We start from the raw sequence: 26,986 nt of genomic DNA, 5'->3' as shown, positions 1-26,986 counted from the left end.
CCATTTTAAAAGCCTGAAATATCAGCTCTTGTCAAGCTGTTGAAGCAGTCGTTCTAGGAGTGGTAAAAGTATTTCAAATATTTTAGTTCCTTCAGGGCTAACCGTCTTCTAACCAATGTTAATTTTGTGAACAAAAATAATGACGATAATGTTTTTCAATTATCTTTTTTCCATGATGAAGACGAGACGTTGACGAGCTAAAAAAAAGATCGTTCATAATAAAATCTCTGACAACACGTATGTTTTGTTTTCGTTAGCGAGATGGGACTAAAATGTTGGTGGGCTGCACATTTTCCCCCACTGCATCTTACCTGTCTGTCAAAATACAAGCAATGCATTCCTGTAACCCCCTGGGTTAACCGGTTGGACGGGTATCACGAAGATGGTTACTTTCTGTGTTAACTCAGGCTCTTCAGGCTCTGTGCACGCTCACAGAAAAAGGGGCGTTTTAAGTGTCATTTGATGCTTCTTCTGCACAAAAAGGAGCAATCATTGGCTGTCTGTTTAAATGAGAAGTGATGATGAAAAGTAATCTTCAGCTGCTGTGCTTTATCGTCTTTTACTGTATGGATGATCTGCTGAAATTTAAAGTCTTAATTTTACCTGAAGCAAACAGATGAAAACGAGAAGAAGGAGACTGGAGGCGTGCTCATATTTTCTCAAGAGAGAAAACATTTTGACTAAAAGTAAAGACTAAAATGTGACTTATTATTGACTAAAACTACAAAATGTAACTTAAACTAATAAGCATGTTCATTTAAAGATTAAGACTAAATCTAAAATAGCTGCCAACATGAACACTGCTTCTAACATGACGTTCTGTCACACTGTATCTTCGACAAATGCCTCTGCCCTGGGTCTCTACTCCTGCTGTAAAAGTAGTGGACACGCTTGCCTCACTTTTCCTCTCGTTAGGTTTTTATTTCCACGGTGGCAGCAGAACAGCCATCATGAGCCAGCAGATAACGCCCGTAGATTAAACTGGGCTTGCTCAACACTTTTTGGGCTGACTACCTCCAAGAGACTCACTGGTGATGGATGGGTTGCAACCTGATATCCTTTAATTATCTGTAGGACAGTTGGCCTGTTACACTGTGCTGTATTTCCTGCTGAATTATTGAGCACAGTCAAGTGGTAGTGTGCTCCATGGGGATGCTTACTATCTGGCAGTGATCTGTAAACATTTTCTGCATTTGACCTGAGAAAAAGAGTTCCTGTCAGGAGATGCTAACATTGAGCCTGACTTACACACTGCTTCATGTTTTTGTGTTTTCCAGGGTCTGAAGAAGCCTTACAACCCGATCCTGGGGGAAACGTTTCGCTGCTGCTGGCTTCATCCTCAAACCGACAGCTGCACTTTCTACATAGCTGAACAGGTTAAGTCAAATTCATAGCTAGAACATGTAAAAGCACAGGACGTGATTCATCTTGTGTGAAAGATATTGCTCAATTCAGCACACACACACACACACACACACACACAGAGCGTATGCCTGTGAAATGCAGAGAGTGTAAAATATGCCAGAGGGGTTCTGACACCTTTTTCTCTCCTCCTGCTGCTCACATGTCTCTCCGTCTCTCTCCTCTGCCAGGTGTCCCACCATCCGCCCGTCTCTGCCTTTTATATCTGCAACAGGAAGGATGGTTTCTGTATCAGTGGCAGCATCCTGGCAAAGTCCAAGTTCTATGGTACATATCATACTACTGTGTTTTGTCATAGGACAATATACCCGCATACAGTATAATTAAAATTGTATCTGTGCATGTTGATATATATTCCTGTCAGCTTATGTTTTTAATTTTTAATCTACAAGGAAAATGGGATACCTCTGTTCTTTAATCAAGTGCTCCTCTGTCCCTCTGCTTCTGCAGGAAACTCTCTGTCTGCCATCCTGGATGGCAAAGCCAGGCTGCTGTTCCTGAGCAGGGACGAGGAGTACGTCATCACCATGCCCTACGCCCACTGCAAAGGTAATAGAGCCACAGTAAATGTTGATGACCATCAATACTAATTAATCTAATCATGTCCTTGTTGCGAGGTTAGCATTAGCAGTAGGTTTTCATATAAGTGTTCTTGGGCAAGACTGAACCCCAAATTGCTCCGGTGGTGTAGGCATCGGTGTGTGAATAGGATGAGTAGTGATTGACAGTTGGGCACTTTATGCAGCAGCCTTTGCCATCAGTGTGTGAATGTGTGAGTGAAAGGGTGAATGTGACCTATTGTAGTGTGAAAGCGCTTTGAGTGGTTGCAAGACTAGAAAAGCGCTTAATAAGTACAGTCCATTAATACCGCATCATCTCTGTGGAAGAGTCTATTGTGTACAGGTTTTTATTGACATAGTCTAGAGGTTGATTTTGGTGCTGACGTCCCTCTTCATGCTTTTAGACTCAAAACAATAACATTTTCCTTATTGAAAGCTTAACGGTCACCTTCACTCTCCCCTTAAATATTACTGGATCTCTTTGCCTGCAAATTAGTTGGTATAGAATATATTTAGTGCTGGACTGCAGATCATTTAAATACATATGTAAACTACTTAAAAAGGGACAAACACTCTCACAGACTGTAGACACTCTGTATACTACAGAAAGAACATAAGCCACCTAACAGTCTCTGGAATGCAGATGTAGTGTTGTGGGTCTATAAGGTGCCTCGCATCTAGAGAAGCACCTGGTACTACTCTTCAATTAAAGTAAATCCTGTGATGCTGCCAAATCTTGTGTAATTACTGTTTATATCTTGTCTTACCGTCTAGTGAGGAATCTACATTCGGTTCATTGATGTGCTGATTTGATGCTCTAACTCTGTGTCTGTTCCTCCTGCAGGGATCCTGTACGGCACTATGACACTAGAGCTGGGAGGGAAGGTAACCATCGAGTGCGAGAAGACAAAGTGTTTCACAGAGCTGGAGTTCAAACTCAAGGTATATATTTTACATCAGTTATGTACTTTTCACTGCTTGTTTTTCCCTTGAATTTGACTGCTCAGCCGTGCACTCTGAGGTAGCAGCAGTTTTCAGTAAAGGTGTTTCTCTTTGCAGCCTTTCCTCGGAGGCTCCTGCTCTGTGAACCAGATCAGCGGGAAGATCTTTGTTGGAGAGGAGCTGCTGGCTACTGTGGATGGACACTGGGTGAGTTGTTGTCACTTTGGGTCGGCCTGCTGTCTCAACCATCCTCTTAAGTTTATTTTTCAGCATCCTTCTCTGACACTTGCTCACTGCTACTCAGAGTTAATTAGGCTTTAGGTGAGCTCTCAAAGAAGGTTAAAGGATCTGAAAAAGAAGAGGAAAGAAAAAAGAGATGATCACTTCACACAGGTATTGAGAGATTTGTGTGATTGATTGTGATTGTCTTTGTTGTGTTCAGGACAACGAGGTGTTCATCCACGAGAAACGCTCGGGCCTGCAGGAGACGTTGTGGAACCCGAGCGCTGACATCCGCAGCAGCCGCCTCAAGAGACAAGTGGTCCAAATAGAGCAGCAGGGAGAGTTTGAGTCTGAGAGGTAAACCACTATTCATTTATTTAACCTACAGTATGCATGTCAAACCCTGTGTTAACTTCTCACAGCATACATTGTTTGGTATAACACTAACAGGTGTAATTCATTGATTTAGGCGTGTCAGGATGTTACGGCATTTCAACATTAACCCTGCTTACTCCAATGACGCATTGCAATATTGATTTGCCTTTGACAGACTGTGGCAGCATGTCACCAGTGCCATCATGGATCGGGACCAGATGCGGGCCACCCAGGAGAAGTTTGTTCTGGAGGAAGCTCAGAGGAGAGAGGCCCGGGAGAGAGGAGACAAATCCTGGAGCCCCAAACTCTTCCAGCAGGACCCCGTCACCTCCGAGTGGACCTACAGGCACATGGAGTAAGAACACACTCACACACAGCTCATAACCCACAGCACATGACATGGAAACAATGACATGTTCAGATGGCAGTTGCTTGCATCCTTATCTTGATGTACGCTGGTGTTTGGCAGCATGCAGCCGTGGGACCCTGAGCGCTGTCTGGTTCAGTTTGAGAAGGACGGCGTGATTCAGACGCACGAGAAAAGCCAGAGGCAACACAACGGCCTCTCCTACAGCCACAGCTGGGCCAGCCAACAGAAGGTTAGCGAGAACAGTCACACACATCCAAACTAAAGCTACATTAATATATATTTGATGTGTGTCATTTACATTTAATTAAAGTGAAAGCTGTACTGTCATGCCAGGATACTCAGGTAATCAGGATCAGCTCTTTACTCTCTCACTTCTCATTCGCTGCAGACCCATTCTTTCTTCAGCTGTCATCATGTTGCATCAGCCTGCAGTTTAATTTATCTGCAGTGAAGTTTGACTGACAGTAAAACTCTTCTTCCTCCCTCCAGGCTGAGGTGAACAGGAAACACAGAAAAGCCAGCAGCCAGCCGTCCAGCTGCAGCCAGAACACGGAGAGCAGCAGCACCACACCAGAACCCACACACGAGTCCTCGGACAATGAAGGTGAATCATACGTACACACACTAACAGACGCAGTCAAGAAAGGAAACACACTCGAAATAATGCGTCCTAAGTGTTATGTTTCTGCCTGCAGGGTTCTCAAATCAGTGTGCACGGTGCAGTAAAGAGGTGAAGGACATCGCCCTGATTGAAGCCTCCATCACATCCATACAAAAGACACAGCAGGACATCCAGAGGTGAAAATAACACAAACAACAAAAATACCCATTAATAGACTTCTGTTGTAAAAGGGTTGTTTAATGTGTTTCATTTTTACACATCTTTAACACTTGTAACTCCTTCTCTCTCTCTGCAGGAACCTGGTGGCTTTGAGTCGTCAGCTGTCTCGTCAGAGGGCGTCAGACGACAGCCTGTCGTTGACAGGCCGGCACTGTCTCATCCTCTGCGTTGTTCTTCTCTCACAGCTCCTCCTCAACTACGTCTTCACCTGAGCCCGCTCCTCAGGGAGGAGTTTCCCTCCGACACTGATCTGGCACTACATCCCCTTTGAAAAGCACAGACACTAATCAGCAGAAGAGGGCAGAGACCTCAGATCAGTGCTCGGAGGGCAACTTTTTTTTTCCTCTAAGAGGGGGAGGAGCGCGGACATTTATAGCAATAAACACAGCCACAGCCACCGCCTGTCAGTCATCTGCAGAGAGGAACGGCACCCCCTTGTGTAGCCAGACTGAAACAGCACCGGCACCCACGCACTTTGGACAGGAAGGAAGGATGAGAGACGAGCACGGCTGCAAAGATTCAGAATAAAACGATGAAATGTATGACGGAGATGAAGAATGATTTTGCAAAAAGAAATGACAGAGAGGATGTTTCACCATTCCTTAGTGTCTTTTTATATTGCCCTGCAATACTGTTTGTCTGTTCGTGTGCCTGTATGTGTGTTTTCTTTGTACCTACAGAACAGTAGGCCCTGTGGGTGCAGGCAGATCACCACTCGGACGTCTCCTACTCCCCTTCCACTCCAGATTTTTGGGCCTTAACGCTGAAGCCAAAAAGAAGAAGAAAAACAAACATAGAAGGAAAATCTTCCAACAGTGCAATTCTGTGTGTTTTGTATTCATGTACGCTCAAATACACTCGGTCTCGTCTTTTAATGATGATGATTTTACCAAAACAGTATTTATAATCCGAAAGGACAAAGAGTACTTGTTTACAGGGAGCACTGTGTGTGTTTATAGTGACACATAGGAGGGAAAGAGGCAGGGCAGAGAGCCAAACAGAGTGTCTTTGTATTTGTGTGCCTGTAGTGCTGTAACAGAAGGGATAATAGCTTAGCACTGCTACGGTCTAGACCAGTGTGTACAATCAGTTACGTACAGAAGCGACAAGAGGAGAGGGGACAGAGTGAAAACAAGACAAACGGAGTACTTTGGCCTGATAGAAGGGGCTTGTGTGTGTATCTCGGTCCACACCATGTTCAAGTGACCGTTTTAAGATGTAAACACTTAGCGATGAGTTGTTTGTTTTGTCTTTTAATCAAACTGTATATATTTGTCTGGAGGTCTGTGTTTCAAAAAGAGATTTCAGAATGTATTTATTGGGTGATTAACCTTGACTTCCTAATCTAATTCAGCTTGGAGGATGGAGACCAGGGCTGACAATCGCTCTCCCAGGGTTGTGTGGGTTCGTCATGTTCGTGTGTGCATGTGTGTGTGTATGTATGTGTGCGTGACTGTGAGGGAGCACATGTGTGCGAGTAAGCCATTATGGTCGTGCTATTCAAAGCCAGATCTGTGATCTTGACTTTTTAACCCTTGAATTTCAGTCTCCACAGCCAGTACTGATCTGCCCGGTGGGAGAGAAGTGGCACAAGAAGGAAGTCGACTCTTTGAATGCTTTTATTTACACCTTAATTTGTTTATTCTTTTCATTATTTTCCTGTTTTTCTACTCTACTGCCATGTTGTGGGGACTCTACATGCCAGATACTTTTGTCATGAAATGAAACTACAGAGAACATGATGCCCGATGTTTTCATTCATACTTGTTGCGTACTGTAGCACTACAGTAAAACATTTTAACCCTGCAGCTGCCTCTGGCTCTTATTGTCTTGTGATTTAAAATAGTTTCATATGGGGATCAAAACAAAGTGAGAAAACGTCACTTCACAGAAGAAACTAGTTTCCTCTGTGGTCAAACTTCTCCACTAGAGGGCGATGTTGATGTGTGCAAACTAGGCCTCGTAACTTGAACTGGGATTCCCCTTTGCATAACTGGATCGCACCAGTTAAGTTGGAAGATATTCCAAGCATTGGTTACAAATTAAAGACAATTTTAAACTAGACAAAACTACAGGTGACAATCCTTCGTTAAATACAAAACAGAGACAGGCACCCACACAGAAGACTTATCAACGTTGGTGGCAACATTTTTGTACAAACTACAGAAGAACTTGGACGCAGGGACCTCACACATGCTGAGAGGTGAACCTGAGCAGGTGAAAATCTCTCTGTAGACGCCACATGGATCAACATCTCTGCCACACACAGATGTACGCCTCAGAGAGGGCAGTAGGAACTAGTATGGGAGCCTCCACACAGTGCAGCAGGCCTGTTTACCTTCTTTATATCCCATTACTTCTATTCTAAGCAGAGTAAAATGACTGGTTTGATAAAAGTAAAGATGAGGGAGTTATCTCATTACTTTTTGTTAGAGCTTTGTTAGATTAAAATGTTGGAAATTACAAAGAATGCTTGTAAATTATTACATATTTGTATTTTTACAGCCTTGTATTAATCATGATATCAGCATATATACATACAGTATACCACACCGTTATTCAGATCAAGAGAAATCCTCATTATAGGGACAAAAGTCAAATTTCCCCTCATGTCTGGCTAAGTGTGATCGACCCTTAAGCTGTCCACTCCTTGATGCCGATTAAGAAAGTGACAAAAGAATACTTGTGCCTCAATTATAACAAAAAATTACTTTACATTTTTTTGCGATTCTTGGGCGAAATTACCGACCTGAACAGGCCACAAAGGCTGAGCACACAGAGGTCAAACTCCAGAGTGCAGTGTGTCTATTTTGCCTTTTAAACCACATAATTTAATAAGAGTATGGGATAAGACTCCAAAATAACTGATAACTGTGTATTTCATGTGAAATATCTGCTGTCACTTTCCTCTTGATCCTGCAGGAGACAATGTGAATGATGGCACCGCAGAGTCTCGTTCCAAACCGCTCTGCAGCGAAAGCCTTTGAAGTGTGATGCGTTGAATACCTGACATATCACAGTGTCAAGTTTATCCAAACAGAGATCATTCTGCAGAAGTGGAACTTGTTTATAGTTACATGATCTCTGCAGCTATGTGCGGCTCAACCTGAACGGAACTCTCCCTCTGTCACTAAAACATGCAGTGAAACTGGCAACCCGGTATCATACCAAATACTATCGTGATAATCTGGACAATACAGTTTCCTCTAATGCTTTGTAACATTTTTAGAAACAGTTTTAATCTTCTCTGCAGTGAAGATACATTTCCTGAAACGGCTCATACATGCAGCAAAACATTCAAGTTTACCTGCAAAAGGCTGTAAGACACCTGAAAAAATACAACGTGTCAAAACGAAGTGTGTGTACAAAGCCACGTTCCTTTGACATTGTGTAAAACCAAGGTGGTCAAACTGTTTAGATGTTTCACAATGACAGTGGTTGAATTTTGTTTGCACATGGTTTGTTTTCTATTGAAATGAAGCAGCAGAGTGGGCAGACTGGTAGCAGAATAAGGATCAAGGGGTAATCTCCTCCCCCGTGGCTTGTTTCTGTTCTCCAGTTAGCCTGATGTGTGAGTGGGCGCACACTGGACCATTGTGTCGTCTGACTGTATGTGTGGGCCTGACGGAAGGAGCCACGGCCCAAATTAGGCCACAGCAGAGTGTGTGTGTGTGTTTGTTTTCCAGGGAGTAAGCACTCCATCAAAGGAGTTTCCCCGCTCTTTGTCTCCATGTCCTCGTGTGTTTGTTTCTCCTGGCTCTGGACGAGCAGAGGGTGTAAACTGCTCCGTGGTCAAAATACAGTGTCCCACACACGGCCAGCATCCACCAACACACCGAGGGATCATTTAAACCACAGTGAGTCAGATGGAAGTGAAGGAGTACCACACAAAGAAGACGCATGTTAGTCAAACTGTTTCTTATACGTCTCAGAATAACTAATTTCCTATTGCTAAACACTTAAAGAACAAAGTTTAACATTGGGTCTGTTTTTGTGGCAAAGGAGCAGGTAATTTAGCTCTCTGGAAAATACTTTGTTTAATGCTACAAAAACCAGGAAATAGCCTCGTCCAGACCAGTGCATTAACCCTCATTAAAGTGGTAATCTCAATGATTTCAGTTTCGTTCTTTCTGGCAGCACCTGTGGATGGTCACTTTCCTTTTTAGACTGTTTGCCTTCATCTAAGCGTCAAATTAGTTTCTTTTTCTTTGGATTGTCACTTATTTTTGAAGTTGTATCTGTAGTCATCGACCTTTTCTTTGTGTGTTCAGTCATAGTAGATTACTGTTTACTCGCAACACTTGCAGAGACCGGAAAAACAGCTGCTTTACGTTACGTTAGCTCCGCCTACCCTCTCTGACAGATCAACCACTGCTGGGTGATGGAAAACGCGTCACCCACGTTGCCACAGTCGCCATAGACACCCAGTCCATAATAATACTATATACTGCAAATGCAAAGGCTTTCATCAGTGGGCCATAGGCTCAATGCACGCTGGGTGTTGTAGGAATGTAGAACAGGCAAAACCACAAGCTGTTTGTACAACTTTCTCGACAGCTATGGCGCCAATTTCAAATATTATTGCTTCTATCGATTACAGAGAACACCAGCTTTGACTGACAGTGACTTTTTCCAGGGGAGAATTGCTCCTTTAAGTTTCACAGCGCTAATAGATGGACTTTAGTTAACTTTGGACAGAGCCCAGCTAGCTTTCTAGCTAGTTTCCTTCTGTTATGCTAGGCTAAGCTAACGGCTCATCTTTACTATCAATATCTTATCTAACTCTTGGTAAAACAAGTAAAAAAGGCCAACGCATATCACTTCCCAAATGTTTAACTTGTCTTTTTTTATGTAAGCTAACATACAATTGATCCTACTTAAATAATAGATTTGAGTGTGTAGTATCAAACTGTAATGTTAATTCTAACAGTAATGTGTTTTTCTATGAACGACTTTCTCTTCAGAAATCATTATGAGCTGTCATGTTTTTTTTTAGCTCCCCACCTTTCAAAATGACTGAGCCGTACTTATAAATAATCCCTTTGTTCTCCCTATGATCCGTGGCCTCCCCACCCTCTCCTCCTCTGTATGTCTCCCCAGGTAAGCGAGTGAGGACCAGCTGCAATGAGGCGTGTCCTGCTTGTGTTGGCTGAGGGGCAGAGGGACTCAGGTTGGATGTTTACTCTGTTGGAGATCAGGCCTGGCCCGAACAGGCAGGAGGGAGACAGAGACGGAGGACTTGTCTGGACTTGCCCACAGAGAGCGCGGAGGAGAGGGAGAACAGAGGGAGGGAGTCTGTCAGTCTGGTGCACCCTGAGGCAATGTGTGTCATGTCTGTCATGTGTCTGTTTCTTTATCTTTTCTGCAGGAGATCAGAGTCTGTCGGGCCGACTCCACTGAGTAAACCAGTAAATCACTGCTGACTGATTTTAACTAAAGTCCTGTTCAGTAGGTGAACTTGTAGCTCCCAGCAAGTCTGGCTCTGGCACTGAAAGGAAGTGACTAAGGTACACACACTGGTGTTTTAATTAACTATTTCTCTTCATGAGTCTTTATAGTTGCACAATAAAAGATCTACTCTCATGTTTGTGGAACTTTTCAGCCTAACACATGGTCTTCATCAGAGGAAGTTTGCCTCATCACCGCTCATCCTTCACTCTGACTATGAGCTCTTACCTTCTGGCAGACGATACTAAGTCCTTCAAAGCGAACTCAACCGTTCCAAAAAATAAGTTTTGCCAACCATGATTACATTTTAAATGTTTCTGAGGCTGAAGGGTTGTGCAATAGCTCCATATCCCTTTCACTCATCACTGTTGTGTATTATGTGGAGCATGTGCAATATCATGCGCAATATATGTGTGTCATTGTCCCTGTTTACATGTTGATTGTTGTTTTTTATTTATTATTACTGTGGAGCTAAATGTATGCAGGATGCGAGTCCAAGACATGGACAGGGACAAAAAAGTTTATCTCATCGTATCGTTTCGTATCGCTCCGTATCGCTCCGTATCGCTTCGTATTGTTTTGTATTTTTTCGTCTTATATCGTAACACTTTGTATCATTTCGTATCGCTTTGTCTCATATTGTATCGCTTCATCTCATATTGTATCGCTTTGTATCGTTTCGTATCGCTTCATATTGTCATATCGCTTCGTATTGTTTCGTATCGATTCGTCTCATTCTGTATCGCTTCGTCTCACATCGTATCGCTTTGTATCGTTTTGTATCACTTTGTATTGCATTGCTAACTTAACATCATTCTAACCTTTGGGACTTCTTGTCATTGTTAGCTGTACTTTAAACTTGACAGTTTAATTTTTCAAAATGTATCATCTCCAGCTTTTGACCATATTCTATCACATGGTGATGATGGTGATGAAGAGTATGTGATACTGCTGTTTCAAATATCTTTGTACTGTAGGCTACTTAAAACTTGTCCATTACTAGATGTCAGGGGGACAGATCTTTTTATTCTTTTTTGCTTGATGTAGTCATTATTTACTCTGCAGAATCACACATACATAAAAGATCAGGTTACAAAACAGTATGCACATTTATAGATCCAGCTCTTCAACATTTAAAAACAGAGCTATTTAATGGGACCAATTTTTGGTCTTTAAAAACACATGATTTGCAGTCCTTTATCTCTGACTGCTCACTGAGGTCAAAGCTAAGACCTAGTTCTATTAACACCGATACCAGTTTATATATATATTCAAGTTGTGTGGCAATACATACGCCTGCCTGTAGGTATAGTAATTTGTACTTCAATGGCAGGGTTGTATATTTGACCTGGTTTTTCCTTTTTTAAATGTTTCATTGCACAAGAAACACTTTTTACTCAAAAGAAAAGGGTGTTAACAGTCATCTGATGAGCCCTTTCAGTTGACTCAAATGAATGTTGATTCAGTCGCATTCACGCTACTATTCTTCAAACCTTCATTCTGCCATTAGAACCTTGATATGGGTCAGTTTATGATCATCTGACTAACTTCATTTGTATTTACTTAGCCTGACCATCTCTGTTTCCTTTGTGAAATAACGAAAACAAACTCCAAGTTTTTGTTTCCATCTTAATCGCCCCATAAAAACCTGGCCTTTGATGATTCAAAGGATGAGTACTTTGATTTCACTATAAAAGGAAACGCTGAGTCCTGACACGTCTGCTGCAGCTCCAGCACGGCCCTGCCTGCATGTGTTGGCTCTAACCACCCACTGCAGTGTGATGTCATAACCTCAAAAAGGAAGCGGGTGGTCTTCTTGCGCAGACAGGTACCCAGACAGAGCTGCATTCTTAACCTCCCAGAATGCAACACTTGGTGTTTCACGGGTGAGGTGATAATAACCAGTCTCTAATTTAAGTTCAAATGTGAGGAAATCACCACAAACCACCAGTTATATAACCTTTAAATACAGGTATTACCAATCACACCGTGTGCCTCTCTGGTTTGTTGCCATTGTGTCGGCGTTGCTCACCTGTGGCGTTTCCATGTTTAGCTCCTGCTCTTGTCGAGTCTTGTCCTGGTGCACCCAGCCTGTCATAAGGTTTCACACTACACAAACACACACACACACACACACGGGAGTCATCGCTACACACCCGTCGCCCTGATTCAAGTTCAAACCACACAAAAGAGACATTAATCTCTGAAAAGCGAGAAGTCATCATTTATACCATGTGTCTTAATCATTTATGAACGGTGGCGTGACCTTTGACATTTACTGCATGCACTCATTTCTGCACCACATTAGGACGTATGGTATCTAAATATAATCGTGGTATTTATGTCTGAAGTGTGTTTGATCCTCCTCCTCTGTAAATCTTCTTTACATTCAGTATCCTAAAAATTACTCCCTGCTTTCCGTCCGTCCCTTTCACTTGTCCCTCTGATTTGCTTTCACGCAGCTTTGTTCTCCTCTCGTTTCCACCTGTCAGTCAAGCAGTCACGCGTGATCTAATAAACGGGAGAGTGAAAGCTGTGGCATGAGATCACAGCTGGTGTTTCTATGTGTGTGTGTGTTTGAAATCCTATACAGACGTCACGCTCGCTACCAGGATCAACATCGGCATTAACACAGAGATGGGACACAAAGGGGAATCTCATACAACCCCACTTCCAAATAATATGAAGTATCCCTTTAAATAAGTATGTTACAGATACACACATACATATAGTGTTATAACAGCTCACTATGGAAAGATAATAAATGACATTGCACTCACACTAAGTAAAAACACACTGTACTTGCACCCTGCAGATATTCTACAGTCTTTGTTGCGGGGGGCACATCCTCTGAGGAGAGATCCTAACCCTAGTTAGAGAGACAACAAGTGTGTGTATGCACGCTGTATGTGTCCTGCCCACTCAGCTCTTCCATCCATAGGCCTGGATTCCTGCAGACCTCCCTGCTCGGGTGTCTGAGGGGGCGCTGGGGTTGGAGAGCAGGCTTTGAAGGAGGCTCCAGTGACTCATTACCCAACAATCCACCCACCCTCCATGTCCTCTACAGGCCCCTCAAACATCTCCATCCTCGCCTCGGACCCTGCCCCTACCCCTTGTTCTGTAGACACACACACACACTCGACGATCGTTTTGTGAAGAAAAGAGATTCTGTTTCGGCGGGATGGGGAGTGTGTGGACCGAACCACTGTGAAAGACTCCTCTGTGTGTGTGTAGATGTTGTCATTCATACACACATTGCGCCACTCCTAATATTTCCCACTTTCAACATGTGGAACGAGTTTTATCAGACGAGATCTCAGTTTTCATACTGAATGTTTCAACCTTTCACAAGTCAATCTGACATCCTAATCTCTCCGTCTCTCCTGCTGGACTCATTTCTTCATGTTTCCTCGGGGGGTTGTGTAAACCTACACCGCAAACTCCTGTTCCCACAGCTCACACAGGGCTCACCCCCACCTTATACTGGTGTGAACACACATCTGTGCACCTCATGGGGACACAAAACTCCAGACATCTGCGGCCGTGTTTTAGCCATCGGTCCAGGACATGCGTATGATTTTAACATGCGGCTGGGCCTCTGTACGGTGGGTTCATTAATTATGACATCCAGAGGAGATGACATCATTGGACTTCCTGTCTGGAGCACAAGGAGCAAAATTACATTTTCAAATCCATACTGATTCACAAAACTTAAGAATAATGTTTGTAAAACTTTGTAAAAAAGAGAGGCAAACAAAAAGAATCAGTGAGGCTGCTAGTACCGATGGATCATGGGAAAACTTGCAAAGAGTCCTCACAAATATTTTTACTCAAAAGCCAAAACTTAAGCCATATTTTAAGGTTTAGTTGCATATAGATTACACAGTTGTGTGATGTAAGTAAGTCTGGGAAAGCCTGAGGAATGACAGATGGAACGCTTCCACGCAGATGTCCTCTGCATTACAGCCTGTGTTTACATTGCTGAAGTGTGCTTGTGCTGCATTTTAAGCGTGCTGTCTCATTTGATTAATGCTGACCTCCAGCACAACCGTGGTCCTCTTGGCAAAAGGTTGCCCCTGTGCTCGGTCTCAGCAGCGTGCGGACAGAGAGGACCATTGTGAGCTCCCCCTGCTCCTTGGGAAAGACCCTTGAGCCATGACAAACAGGATTTCCTCTTATTTCAGGCTTTGGTCCTCCGTGTCCTTCCATAGGGGGGCAACAAAGCAGCTACTTACAGCTCTGTAAGCCGCATTAATTCAGTTTAACGAGGCCACAGTGTTACTGTGTCCGGTGATACCAGTTCATGCTTTTTTTTTTTTAAATTCCATTACATTAACAATTTTTCTAATTTGTACCTTTGAGGTTTCATCTTGTGAAAAGTACATTGATAATGAACTTGCTAGCTAAACCGAGCCATGGTTAAGGCTGTGAAAAGTGCTATTCAATTCTTAATTGGTACCCTGCATGGCTTAAGTTACCCTGCATTCATGTGGTGTCGCAGTAAAGGGAATAATTTGTTACTGAATGGAAAAAAGTTTACATACGTCCCTGAAGTCGGAAAAACAATACAGAAAATTGGAGAAATGTTGGTACCTGACTCGTCATATTATGCAGAAAACATGGCGGATGAAAGTAAATGTGTCGATGGCAAAAAACTTTCCATCAACTCATGTTTTGCATTTGTATACATTTTTGCACACATGTTCTGTGTAGGCCGCACGTTGGTGCAGTGGTTAGCGCTGTCACCTCACAGCTAGAAGGTCCCTGGTTTGATTCCCTGTCCGGACGGAGTGGGCCTTTCTGTGTGGAGTTTGTGTGCATGGGTTCTCTCCGGGTACTCTGGCCTCCCACAGTCCAAAGACATGTTCGTTAGGTTCATTGGTGACTCTAAATCGGCCGTATTGTGAATGTGAGCCTGAAAGATTGACTGGCGATCAGTGCAGGTGTACCCGCCTCTCACTCAATGAGGGCTGGGATAGGCTCCAGCAGGATAAGCCTCATAGATAATGGACAGATAGATGGATGTTCTGTTGGGCTGTAACTGTAAATTGTTGTACACACAAAGATTAGTTCTGAGCAATAAAAAAACACATTGTCTTTGTAGCATCCATGTTGTTTCCACTTTACCACACAGACGTTGGAAGAGCGACTTCCTAACTTGGGAACTCTGGGGATTCACGTGAATGCAGGGTAAGGGTGAGGTTTGGTTCAGGTTTGGTAAGTGAAACACATTACAACACATTAGAAATGTCTTCAGCAAAACGGTGTACAAGAGTGCTGCATGTTCTTTGTCCAATTTGTATTGCCATACTCCAGCAAGTTCTCTTCTGTTGGTGGGTAGAACCAATCTCAATCACTGACTCTCAATTTCATTACTTTCAAATGTTGCTAAAAGAGACGGCTGAAGGGATTTGAACCTGGGCTGCTGCAGTAATGACTCAGCTCTGAATGATGAATGGTACCTGTTCTACCAGAAGAGCTACCACGGCGCCGAATTAGCATCCCTCTTTAACCACAGTAGGCAATGTGTTCCAGCTGAAATGTTCTGATAAATCTACAGTACACTACCTGCCCAGCACCAGCAGACACACAGGGTAAGCAAAGGAGCTGCACAGTGAACTTAGCAGAGCATTTAGCCAAATACTCTGTCTCTCTGTTTCCTTTGTGTCAGCCCTTCGTCCAGCCGTTCATTCACAGATCCACCCACACAGGCGTCCAGCTCCTGCTGGGAGATCACATCACCTCAGTGAAGGTATGCACACTGGGAAACACAAGCACACACCCTGAACAGGGTGTTTAAACACTGTCTGCTATGCCTTTGAACAATACACCTCTGTGTGTCCTGCTATGATTGATGGACACATTTGTTGCCAGGTCAATACCTCAGTGCTGAGGTGATGGAGAGCTGGAGCCAAGCAGAGAGACAACACATAGGATGTGGGACTGCAGGAATGCATTGTGTGAGAAGCTGCGCTCCTATAAAGGGACTTTCCAGTGTCTCTGGCCTGGAGCGTGTGGTCCTATCACGCAGAGGACGTTTCCAGACCAGGTCCAAGATAAGGTCTTACACATGTGTCCAAAACTCTCAAAAGACTCTTTTATGGTTTCTCCATAACCTGAACTGAAATTACTATACTGTTATATTGTAAGATTTGCTAAATATTCTGGACAGGAATAAAAACAGACTGACAATAATGTAAATTACTTTTTTTGTGCACAAAATGACAAGACTGCGTATTTTGCATTGTAGGAGCCGTAGCCGCTAAGATATGACTCTGCGGTAGACCCGGGTAATTATCGCCTCGGCTCTGATGGCATTGATGGGAACACAAAACCCGTGTTGACACGTTAATCTCGGCCCCCTTTCCGGTGGCGCCGAGTTTGCTAAACAGACTGAATGAGTAATAGACACAATAAAGACCTAACCACCGTAACATCTTCACTGTTTACTAACCTTGTCTCCGGTGCGTTTGTGACGTCAGACGGTGACGCAGCAGAAAAGAGACCGACAGGAAGATATTATACTCTGAAATTCGCTTCACTTTTGATCTGAACACACGGTCGCTTCTCAAGTTGCTAACTGGACTGTAAACAATGCAGCGCACAGAAATCAAAGTCTTGGCTGGAAGTCGTTAATCGCTAGCTGCTGGCTACACGCCCAACATGTTCACTGTTGTCCCCAGAGGCTATATCATTGTCAGAATTTAAGCTAGCCGATGGGTTCCCAGACTTAACATTTATTATTAAGGAAAGATTTTGGACAAACTGAGATGATTCAGATTGAAGTGTTTGGTGCCAAATTATCTGTAAAACCTGCTCTCACAAGATTTATCGTTCTTCATACTGTGTGACGTTTGATTTGTTTGCTCATGTCGAACCCTTTCCTCAGAGACAGTGAAAGATGGATTGAAAGTGATTCAGCTGAGTGTTTGTGCAGGGTGCAGCCTCCTGTTCAATGCCAGTTGATTAGATCGTACCTGGTACGTTGTTGGCTTTGGTGTGGCACCGGGGAATTCCTGCATCCATTTTTTTTTGCCTCTCAGCAAATAATCTTTTGTTAATTGTTATATTCTCTGTGCTGAAAGTTCTCCTCTCTCTCTCTTTATGTGCTCGTTTATCTTTCTTTCTCTTTCACTCGCTTCCCTCTTGTGTAAAATGTACCGTGAACTAATTTCCTCTCGCCCTGACAGCAGCTCTGGACCAGCTCTGGAGGTCATCATTACAGGTTATTACAGCCATTCATTCCACCTTCAGCTTCGTGTCGGGCAGAGCTGATCGTGTTGCACCAACAATCTGATGTAACTTAGCGCAACTCATGTGAGAGCAATCAGCCACCATGGAGCTAAGTGGCACCTTGAAGAAATCACATGATTATCAACCAGTGCAACAAGCACTTTGCCCTCAGACTTCCTGCTGACTTTCTCTCTTTGCTCTCATCTGTGAAGCCGCTGCAGCTATCACTGCTCCTGCCAGCTAACCCTTAGTTATCGTGCTAATTGCAAACAAACTGTTGTTGGTGCTTCAAGAAAAGTAAAGAACAGCTTGTTTGACAATAATAAAAGCTTAAATGAGCGATAGTAATATTAAATATATCACAGTTGCCCTTTATATAACGCTCATAAAGTCTGGAGAAAATGACCAACATGGCTGGGATGAGTCTTCAGTCTGTGCAGATGATTAAAACAGACACATTGTTAAAGAAATCTAAGAATATAAGTTTTGAAAAATGTCTTATGTTTCACTTCCAGGCTGGGAAAAGTTATGATGTTATTGTAATCTGTTCGTGTTCATCTCTTCACACACCCACTCAGGCAGGTGCTGGAAACTGAACTCCCCCTCAGGAGGCCGCTTACAGCAGACCATCAGCAGACTCCAGAACTCCAGCTGCTCCACAGCTCACACTCCCATCATCCACTGTGATCCACATTGCTTTGTTTCTGACAGTCAAAAGGATGGGTTCAACAAAATAACATACGTTTCTTCATTGACTCCGACACAATGGAAGTCAAAGAAATATCACCTGTTTTGCAAACGTATCATTCTGTTTGCTCAGGATAATCTGCTAATTCACTTTTCTAGACTCAAACATCTTGAAAACTATCAGCTTGTCATTTTGTACATTCACATTTCCCCGGATGATCAATCACTATGTCTTTGGTTTTCCCAAAGCACCACCAGCAGGTCAAAGTTTCACTTATCATGTAAAATATCTCAACAGATGGAGAGGCAGACATTAATGGTTTCCACATGAATCCTACAGACTTCTTTCAGACAGCCTCAGCTGTGCTTTGTATCGAGTGCTATTAGCAAATGTTAGCATGCTAATATACTAAATTGAGATTATCAACATTTTACCTTATAAACATTGGCATGTCACCATTGTAAATGTTAGCATGCTCACATTAGCCTTGAACTCATAGAGCCACGAGCGTGCCTGTACACTCTGAGTACGAAGTTCCCGACGTACAAGGCTGGAGCGATATGAGGAAACTCTGATATGTGCGATAACATTGTTTTCATATTGCGTTGACAACATGACGTGCGATAATAATTGAAATTAGTATATTTGCAATAACTTACACTTCCTATGTCTGTAAGCACCTGCTGTTTAACATGTTTAACACTGTAGCTGTGCTTGTAACAAGTTTTCTCCTAAAAATTACTTCCAAAAAGATAAAGGTATTTTTTTTTGCCTTCATGTTATCTAATTTTTTTTGTGAGTGAAACTTACAGCTGGTGCTACAATGGTGTGACTGCATGATCCATGTATCCAGGGCTCCTTCTGATAGACCAAAGGTTCGCATGCAGATGTAAAAACACGATGTGTGCACATGAAACAGTTTTTCTTATTCATCGCCATAAATGCAGTGTTTTGTGATGTGTTGAAGGCGCATGTTCATATCATGATGGTGATGAAAATGTGACTTACTATGCAGCCCTAATACGTACTGCATATCAGTACATTTCAACAGTATGTGACATTTATAAGCATGTTGTGACGTCCTGCCCTCTCTGCCTGCTATTGGTTTGCTTGACTTCCTGGTTCAGGAGCCAATAGGCAGAGTCGTGAAGGACATCAGGAAGCTGCCTGTACCTGAGTTAATTGGGCCTCAGCTTATTTAAGTGGCTTCTACTCTGACCTCTGTCTTCAGTCTCTTCCTCCCGGGCCTCCACCAGCTGGTTTGGTTTGTTCTGTGTTACATACATCCATAATTATATTTACTTTATCTAGTTTTACAATAAATAAATATTTTTGTTTTACAAAAAAAAAAAAAAAAAAAAATCTTTGAATAAAACTAAAGTAAGGGAAATATTACAGAGGGTAATCACTGGACTCTACACCAGCATGGACGATACACAGGTAAGCTATCTTTTAACACCTGCATAAAGATCCCACAATGCAATGCAGTAGGGATGAAAACAGCAACATTAAAGGCTGCTCTAGCTAAATGCTAGCAATGCTTCAACTTATAGTAGATAAGTGTGATACTGAAGTCTTTGCTAACGGTTCATTACAGTTTGTTCCCTTATTTTGTCTCATAATTCTATGAAGACACACTGTAGTGTTTTCCACATGCTAACATGGTAGCTGATTCCAACTGGCAAAGATACTACTGTGGATCCACTCATCAACTATAGTATAATGGGCATGTAGAGCAAAGTATGTTATTTGAGATCATGGCTATATTCAAATATCTTGTGGGTGAATAAACCAAATTTGTTTGTAGATGCTACAGAGGGATGTTGACTATAGCAGCAACTGTGAGTTAAGCTGCATGTGTTTAAAGTGTCTTAATGCTGACTGTTAACGTGACACTGCATTACAACATTGTCTTATAAAGCTTGTTAATAGTCCTGTCATGAGACTACAGGGCTAGTCCAAACAATCAATCCATAAAGATGTGAGAGGTAAGACTATTCTATTCATTCCTGTAATTGTTTTGGAAATTTACATGGTAATATCTTTGCTTCCTCCTCAGGTCTCAGAGCGCACATGGAGCCCTCTGGTCCGGCTCCGTCCGCCCCCTCGCTGCCCTGCAGACATTCCTGATAGCGTCTCCTCTCTCTGTCTGAGGCTTCTCTCCGGACAGCTGGGTCTCAAGCAACATGATCCCCGCTCAGCAGCTCCGGCCCTGCCGACGCTTTGTGTGTATATTTACAGCGTTTGTGTGTGTGGTTCGTGTACATCCGATACACACGCATGTCTTAGATATGAGAGGTGTCACATTCGTTGGATTCTCATTGAAAAACAGGCCCACGAGGAGAGAGACTCTGTCTATAAGGGGGGAAATATCACCTTACTGTGACATGTGTTGAGTTTGCTTGTTGTTGAAGACGCTTTTTATCTACATTTGAGAAGAAGCGGATGTGCTCTGGACTTAGAGGGATGATGTTGCATAAAGGGAATGTGTCACAAGCTGAAAACAACAAGTGAACGCTCTGCTGAGGTTTTGGCGCTGTACTCTCTGTTCAATGTGTTCTAATGAAAGGTGTTCAGCCCTAGTATAAGTGATATTCCTTGTAAATCCAATTTTCTTCAGTGTTGCCCCCTGTCCTCCGAGGTTATCTAAGGTGCAGGTCTGTGGCTGTAACCACCGCAGCATGAGGGTGGGCAGACAGAGCCGAGGATGCGGATCTGGGGAGTTCTTTCCTCATGACTCAGCAGGCAGAAATGGATGCTCAATAAAACACAAACACTGTTGTTATGGCTACAGACGATTAGGAGAATGACGCCTTTGTGGATAAGATGAGGGAGAAGGGGGAGCGTTCGCCAATTTATCCGCAAGTCCAGATCTGGATCCTGGGAATCAGATGACCTTTCTTTGGATGGAGGAGTGATAAATGGGAAACAGAAGGGGAGCGCAGGGAGCTGGATTCTGGTCAAACACTCAGATTATTTTCTCCTGTTTCGTGGCCTAATTTTAAATTGTTGCGTTCACTGTGAAGAAGGGGTTTCTTCATTTGCCCTATTATGGCCTGAGGGTGTGTGCCGGCTCAGTATTTGATAACGCATGAGCTCAGGTATGCGCTCACCTGAGCCATGCGTCACCAGGTGAAATACCTGCAGAGTTTCTTCCAGTAAAACGAGCCTGTGAATAGTTTAACTCTGAGATAATCCCATTCCTGTGATTGAAAAGGTTTGAAGGTCGTAAGAGGGGCCAGTGACACAGATCCCGGATGTTGTTAGTAGTCAGACTTGCCCCCGCCGCCTTGCCTAATACCCTTGATGTGTTTGGGTTTTAGGAGGTTTTTATTTACTCGAAGCACTCGTGTTGTGTCCTGCTGGCGTCAGATTGGACTCTGACGGGAAACAGAGAGCGTGAGGGAAAACACAGTGGGCTAAAGCGAAACAAAGACACAAGCTTGTACATAACGGAGTTTCACGGGAAGCAGCGATGTGACGCATGACTGAACGAAGTTACGCTGTAAAGTGAAGTGCCGGTAACATGACATCAAACCAAACCCTGGAGTGCTTCTCTCTGAAATGCCCAGACAAGCTCTTTATGAGAATCGAGACCACACAAAGACTTCATGTGGAGACAGGATGTCATCACTGCTCGTCTATATTTAGACTATACAAAATAAAGGTGCTTTTCATTTTCCGATCCGGAGACAGATGATTCACCACGATCAATACTTCCCTCTTTTATCCTGTTGCAATCAGGTAAAAGGTCACGGGTCACTTTATTAGTTTTTCAGAGCTTTTATCCTCATTGTAAAGTCTTCTGTAAGATATGAAGAGAGCAGGTGTTCTCTTTCAATCATAGGAAACAAGACTAAAGGCTGATGTCATTGACATCTATTAAACGCAAGTAAGCGGACCATTGCGCACAGAATATTTGGACACGTGTTATTTCCACTGGTCTGGTTTGAACTTTCATCTAAATATGAAAACTGGAAAAATAAAGGCTGTTACTGAGTTTTAAAAGTAATAATAAAAACACTATAATTACAAATTCAAACCAGATTTAGTTTCTGTGTTCTGATTATTTCCTCCCACAGTCCAGAGGCATGCTCAATATGTTAAATGGTCATCTGTATTTACGTAATCGGATAGTAGTACAAGAAATGTATGTAGTTAGAGTAATATTGATCAATCACGTATCAGCAGGCTGCGGTGTCTGCAGGAAAAACAGTCCGTGAGGAGAGCAAAAGCAGGCGGAACATAATCCGCCGCAATGACATCCCGGCTCCCATCAGCGGCTGTCTGACGATGATTTAGCTTATATAGCTCTATAAACAGACATCTGCATGCTAGCAGCTAACAATCGGCTCTAGATCTAAAATTTAACTTGGGATAAATTCCCTTGACGCTGTGTCACGAAAGCCGATCAGTGTTTAGATTTCCTGACTTCCTCAAATGCATCTGAACTGATCGATCCAACCTCCGTTCAACAAACAAGCATTTTAAAAGTAGTTTTCTTCTCCTCTTGAGGACAGACCTGACAAAGCTTCATTTTACTAATTTGCATCATGTTAATTAGAGTAAAAAAAAAAAAAATTCCCAAAAAATTTCTTTTTTGGGTTCATACCGCTGAAGTTAGCCAGAGTGCAGCCTCTGTGTAACTGACTATTGACAGTGAAACTGACACTCACCAGAAACAGATGAACAGTTGCTCCTCCGGGGGATTTAACGAACCAAAAAATTATAATGTTTATTTTGCTGACATATCTGGAGGGGCGAATTGCGCTTTTGATTTGACACTGTCGCTTCTCGAGTTGCTAACTGGACTGTAAACGATGCAGCGCACGCAAAAGGCTTGGCTGGGAGTCGTTTATCGCTAAACGTGGCTAAACCAGAATGTCAGAAAAGTGCACCGTTGCTCCCAGAGGCTGTATCCTCGTCAGACTGTAGCCGATGGGTTCTGAGACTTAAATAGTAACTCTGAAATTGTGTAGGTGTGAGTGTGAAACGTTGGCGACCTGTCGCATGCAGTGACAGCTGGGATCTGCCCCTGCCCCCTGTGACCTAAACAGGATAAGTGGTACAGATAATGCATGAATGTTCTTTCTCCAAATAACAAGAACATAAATTTGGCAGCAGAAAAACTAAAACCCTTGTATATATTTTTACTGTTTGTTGTTGTTAAGAATAGATAAATGTAGTCATACGTAGTCTTTGAAATATCAACCATTTAACCCCACGTGTCATTTCAGCAACTTAATTCCCTGAGCACATCACCACAGCGTCCACAGATGCTGCGAGGAAAGGAATAGCTTAAAAGCAGATGAAAAATGATCTGTACTGGTTTTTTTACCGTGACTCTCCCAAGCATATTATTTGCGCCATAAAAAGCATCAAATCTCCATCACAGCCTCTAACATTTGTGCTAGTTTTCCCTCTGTCTTATAGTTTCCTTCCTGTCAATGTTCTGGCCTCGATAGTGCGCCGACAGACTGAGTCATGTTTCATGCTGAGGCAAAATTCTCCATGAAGAGGACGACGTGACGGATTTATATCTGCATATCAACACAGATGAACTTCTTCAGAAATAGCTGTTAAAGTTTGTGACAGGAGTTTGTTGAAATACAGTGAGACGTGTTTCTTCTGGCCTTCACCTCACAGCACCCTGCACACACACACACACACACACACACACACACACACACACACACACACACGGCTCCAGCTCTCATGTTTACAATAAACTCCTCTGATTGAGACATTTTGTCCTGCTCAGCCTGAAAACTGAAGATGAATTCAAGATGTGTGTTCAGGTCACGGCCCTGTACACACTTGTCTCACATCCCCTCTATTTATTTCACTTATCTTTTCCTTTAACAATGTGCTCAGTGTGTCTCAGTCGGGCTCGTCCACATAATGATGGCCTATGGAGCGATGACGCCAAAGCTGCAAGTAGGGCCTGAGTGTGTGCGTGTGCTGCGTCACAGGATGTTTATAAGATGCAGTGTGTGTGTGTGTGTGTGTGTGTGTGTGTGTTACTCTAGTTAGTGGAGAAAAAGAAGACAACCTTACATTTCATGGCCATCAGCCTCTAAAAACAGGACATAGAGAGAAGAGAACTCCTAGGCATTGAACTGTTCATAAATAAAGGCGCACACTGGTGTCACAACCCTCTGTGCATCCAAAGGTGTGTGTATATGTGTGCGAGATTAAAGCGGTGCCAATTTGTGAGGCAGTATTTTTAGGTCGGACGCTCCGGTAATGCTCCTCAGATCAGCCTTTGATGCGTTCATTGTAGTGTGATCCCACTTCAAAGCTGCACACAGGCACGGGACAGGGAGGGGAGGGGGGGCGCGAGGGGTGTGAGTCCACTATACACTTCATTACTGTAAGGCCCCGGAGATTCAGCTTTCGGCGACCCCTGGCCTCTGGGCATTTGTGCTCATAACACACTTCCAGTCCACTAGAGCCTCAACCGGAGGTATTTATGTGAAGGGGAGCTCGAAGGTTTTATTAACGTCCACACAGGTTGACAGGAGGGTTTTATCAGTCCGCACTTTGTTGGGTTATTTTATATCTGATAGAAACTTTTGAGTTTGTAGTTTAAAGGTTTTCTTTTTATGTGTTTTATTTCCTCAGTTTAGTTCTTTCTTTAGTTCTAGTTCTCTGCACTTTGAAACTCTTATTTTGTTAAGTTTTCTTTTATTGTGTAGTTATGAACACTAAGATCTTTAATTTGATCTTCCACAACTATAAAAATACTGAAATAAATGAGTCTTAATAAAATAAATATAAATAAGTCTAAATCTTTGTAAATGTAAGAATCTGACTGAATAAATGGGTCAAACCAACATCTGACTAACAAATCATCCCATCACTTTATCGCTCTGCATTCGGAGTATGACTAAAGTCATCCTCACTGCATTTCTAACAGTAATTATAGAGGTGTGTGCCTGGTGACACATTATACCGCCTGTAACTGCCTTTATTTAATGATAACAGGGCTGTAAAGTTCCCTTCCTGTGCGTTTTATCTGCCCTGTGAAGAACAGAGGCACCTGATAAGGAGGCTGTGGAGGAATTCGTCATCTGAACACCTGTTTGAAACTTGCCTGAATTTCAACAAAAACCAAGTTCAGCTTTTGCGAAGCTCAGTCAGAAATACAACAAATAAAATGTCAGTTATTAAATGTTACTTTTTAGCATTTACACCACAACAGCCACCTTCAAACCTGAACCACACCTCAGAGGCAGTTGAGGTGTGTTCAAAGGCACTACTCAATCTTTCAAGTGTCCCGAGCTGATGACTAAATCTGTCCTTCTTATCAGCCATGACTCAGGCCCGAAACCTCCCAGGGACAATAAAGAGGCACATTCCACCTGACAGCGGAGAGGGACTTTCCTGTGCTCCACTCCCTTTTTACTGCTGCATGTCCGGCATTTACCGCTCGTGAAAAGTGTCAAATATAAAATTACAGACTATGATGACCCTGGCAGACCTCAAAGTATACATTTGGTAGCTGATAAATGATAGATAAAAAGTAGATGAGAGCCAAAAGTTATGTCAAAAATTCATGAATATTTATTCAAATAAATACACTCAACACACATTGAAATAGTGAATAATTTAAACAAGCTGTTTGCCAGTAACACCTTATCCTGGAAACAAATAAATTAACATCATGGTTTTAGGAGTCATTCCTCCAGGAGAGTAAACTTGAAATAGTTTTGACAATTCAAGGGTTCAGTCCTGTGTGTGGATCTCTGTCTGTCTGTCTATCCGGTTAGATCAGATGTCTCCTCTCCGAGAGCTCAGACCCCAACAATCCTTCATCTCCGGACCGGATGACCTCGTCTTCCTTTTGGTCCGCGTTTTCTGTCTGTATGGTCCACATTGACACTAGAAGGAGATCAGATTAACACATTAGTCATTAGTTTTAAGATTCTCCCGCTGCCGTGACTTTATTGTAAGTCATTTTCATTCATATATCATGTCAGCAGTATGTCACGGTGCGTCTCTCACCATATTAGGAGTGTGTAAGTGCCGGAGTCCTCGTGCGCTCAGGGCGCCCTCGCCATGCGTCTCTCCTGCTGTCCGGGCGACGCGCTCTCGTTGTCCTGCCGCGTCTTAAAGTCCTGGATCGCTTTTCTGTTCTGGAAATCAATCAGCGCCATGGTGATAACCGCATTCCAGCAGTTCTCCTCCCCGGAGCACCGGAAGTCGATCTCCTTATTGTCCGTAGTTACGATGGTGAAATAGACGAACTTGCCGGTGCGCTCCACGCAGTCCACCTTCTTGATGGACTGCAGCTTGAGCTCCTTTCCCTTGGAGCGCTTCTGTGTGTCGGCGTAAATGTTGAGGCTGTCCGTGGTCAGGACGCACGTCTTCCTCTTCCAGAACTGGAGCAGGTTATCGCTCCTCTTCTCCAGCTCTCCCTCCTTGAGGACCTGGCTGATCTCCTCCGCGGACATTTTCATTTTCCACGCGGGCAGGTTTGTGAAACTCCCAGCTCTTTTCTTCCGAGGAGCCCGAGGAAGCAGCCTCTTTGTTATAGCGTGTAGTAATCCAGACTGACGTTGTGAATGAAAGAAGGTAGACGAGGAGTTTTATAGTCCGCCGTGACCCGAGCCCTGCCCACTTGACGTCAGATGATCGGGGGAATGCATCAACAGTTGCCAGTGGAGTAATTCAGGGCTGTGTGGGCGGAAGTTAGAGCGCAGGGCGGGCAGAGGGCGGAGGAAGTCCTAACGTGGACCTTAATTACACTGCAAACATGTTAATTACTAATCCACATCCTGCTGGGGAGACTAGTCCAAATATTTGCCCACTCTGCTGCCAGTGATTCAGGCTAATATGTTTGATTATGTGGGCTGAGTGCGCTGAGCACGTGCGTAAAAATC

At 43.2% G+C, this 26,986-nt stretch overlaps 2 protein-coding genes across 3 annotated transcripts in view; one reads left to right on the top strand and one right to left on the bottom strand.

Annotated features, from left to right (window-relative positions):
* Window positions 1-6,538, top strand: part of osbpl5 (oxysterol binding protein-like 5) — a 44,285-nt gene extending 37,747 nt beyond the window's left edge. For both annotated transcript variants that reach the window (XM_069686220.1, XM_069686219.1), the window contains 11 exons: window positions 1,278-1,376; window positions 1,593-1,689; window positions 1,873-1,971; window positions 2,827-2,924; window positions 3,042-3,131; window positions 3,367-3,503; window positions 3,697-3,876; window positions 3,991-4,120; window positions 4,381-4,495; window positions 4,587-4,689; window positions 4,809-6,538. In XM_069686220.1, the coding sequence (XP_069542321.1) occupies window positions 1,278-1,376; window positions 1,593-1,689; window positions 1,873-1,971; window positions 2,827-2,924; window positions 3,042-3,131; window positions 3,367-3,503; window positions 3,697-3,876; window positions 3,991-4,120; window positions 4,381-4,495; window positions 4,587-4,689; window positions 4,809-4,944 (1,284 nt within the window). In that variant the 3' untranslated portion in view covers window positions 4,945-6,538. The remainder of the gene's footprint in view (window positions 1-1,277; window positions 1,377-1,592; window positions 1,690-1,872; window positions 1,972-2,826; window positions 2,925-3,041; window positions 3,132-3,366; window positions 3,504-3,696; window positions 3,877-3,990; window positions 4,121-4,380; window positions 4,496-4,586; window positions 4,690-4,808) is intronic.
* Window positions 6,539-25,644: 19,106 nt separating this feature from the next.
* On the bottom strand, window positions 25,645-26,651 carry phlda2 (pleckstrin homology-like domain, family A, member 2). Its single transcript, XM_069686620.1, has 2 exons — window positions 26,109-26,651; window positions 25,645-25,985 (listed from the first exon to the last, which is right to left on the bottom strand). The coding sequence occupies exon 1, from the start codon at window positions 26,561-26,563 to the stop codon at window positions 26,147-26,149; it is 417 nt and encodes a 138-aa protein (XP_069542721.1). The 5' UTR covers window positions 26,564-26,651; the 3' UTR covers window positions 25,645-25,985; window positions 26,109-26,146.
* Between the last annotated feature and the right edge of the window lie 335 nt (window positions 26,652-26,986).

This window comes from Semicossyphus pulcher, unplaced genomic scaffold (assembly GCF_022749685.1).
Source record: "Semicossyphus pulcher isolate SPU_LCO1_2020_fin unplaced genomic scaffold, fSemPul1.0.p SCAF_8, whole genome shotgun sequence".
NCBI classification, from domain to species: Eukaryota; Metazoa; Chordata; class Actinopteri; order Labriformes; family Labridae; genus Semicossyphus; species Semicossyphus pulcher.
This window is presented reverse-complemented; position numbering and strand designations above follow the sequence as displayed.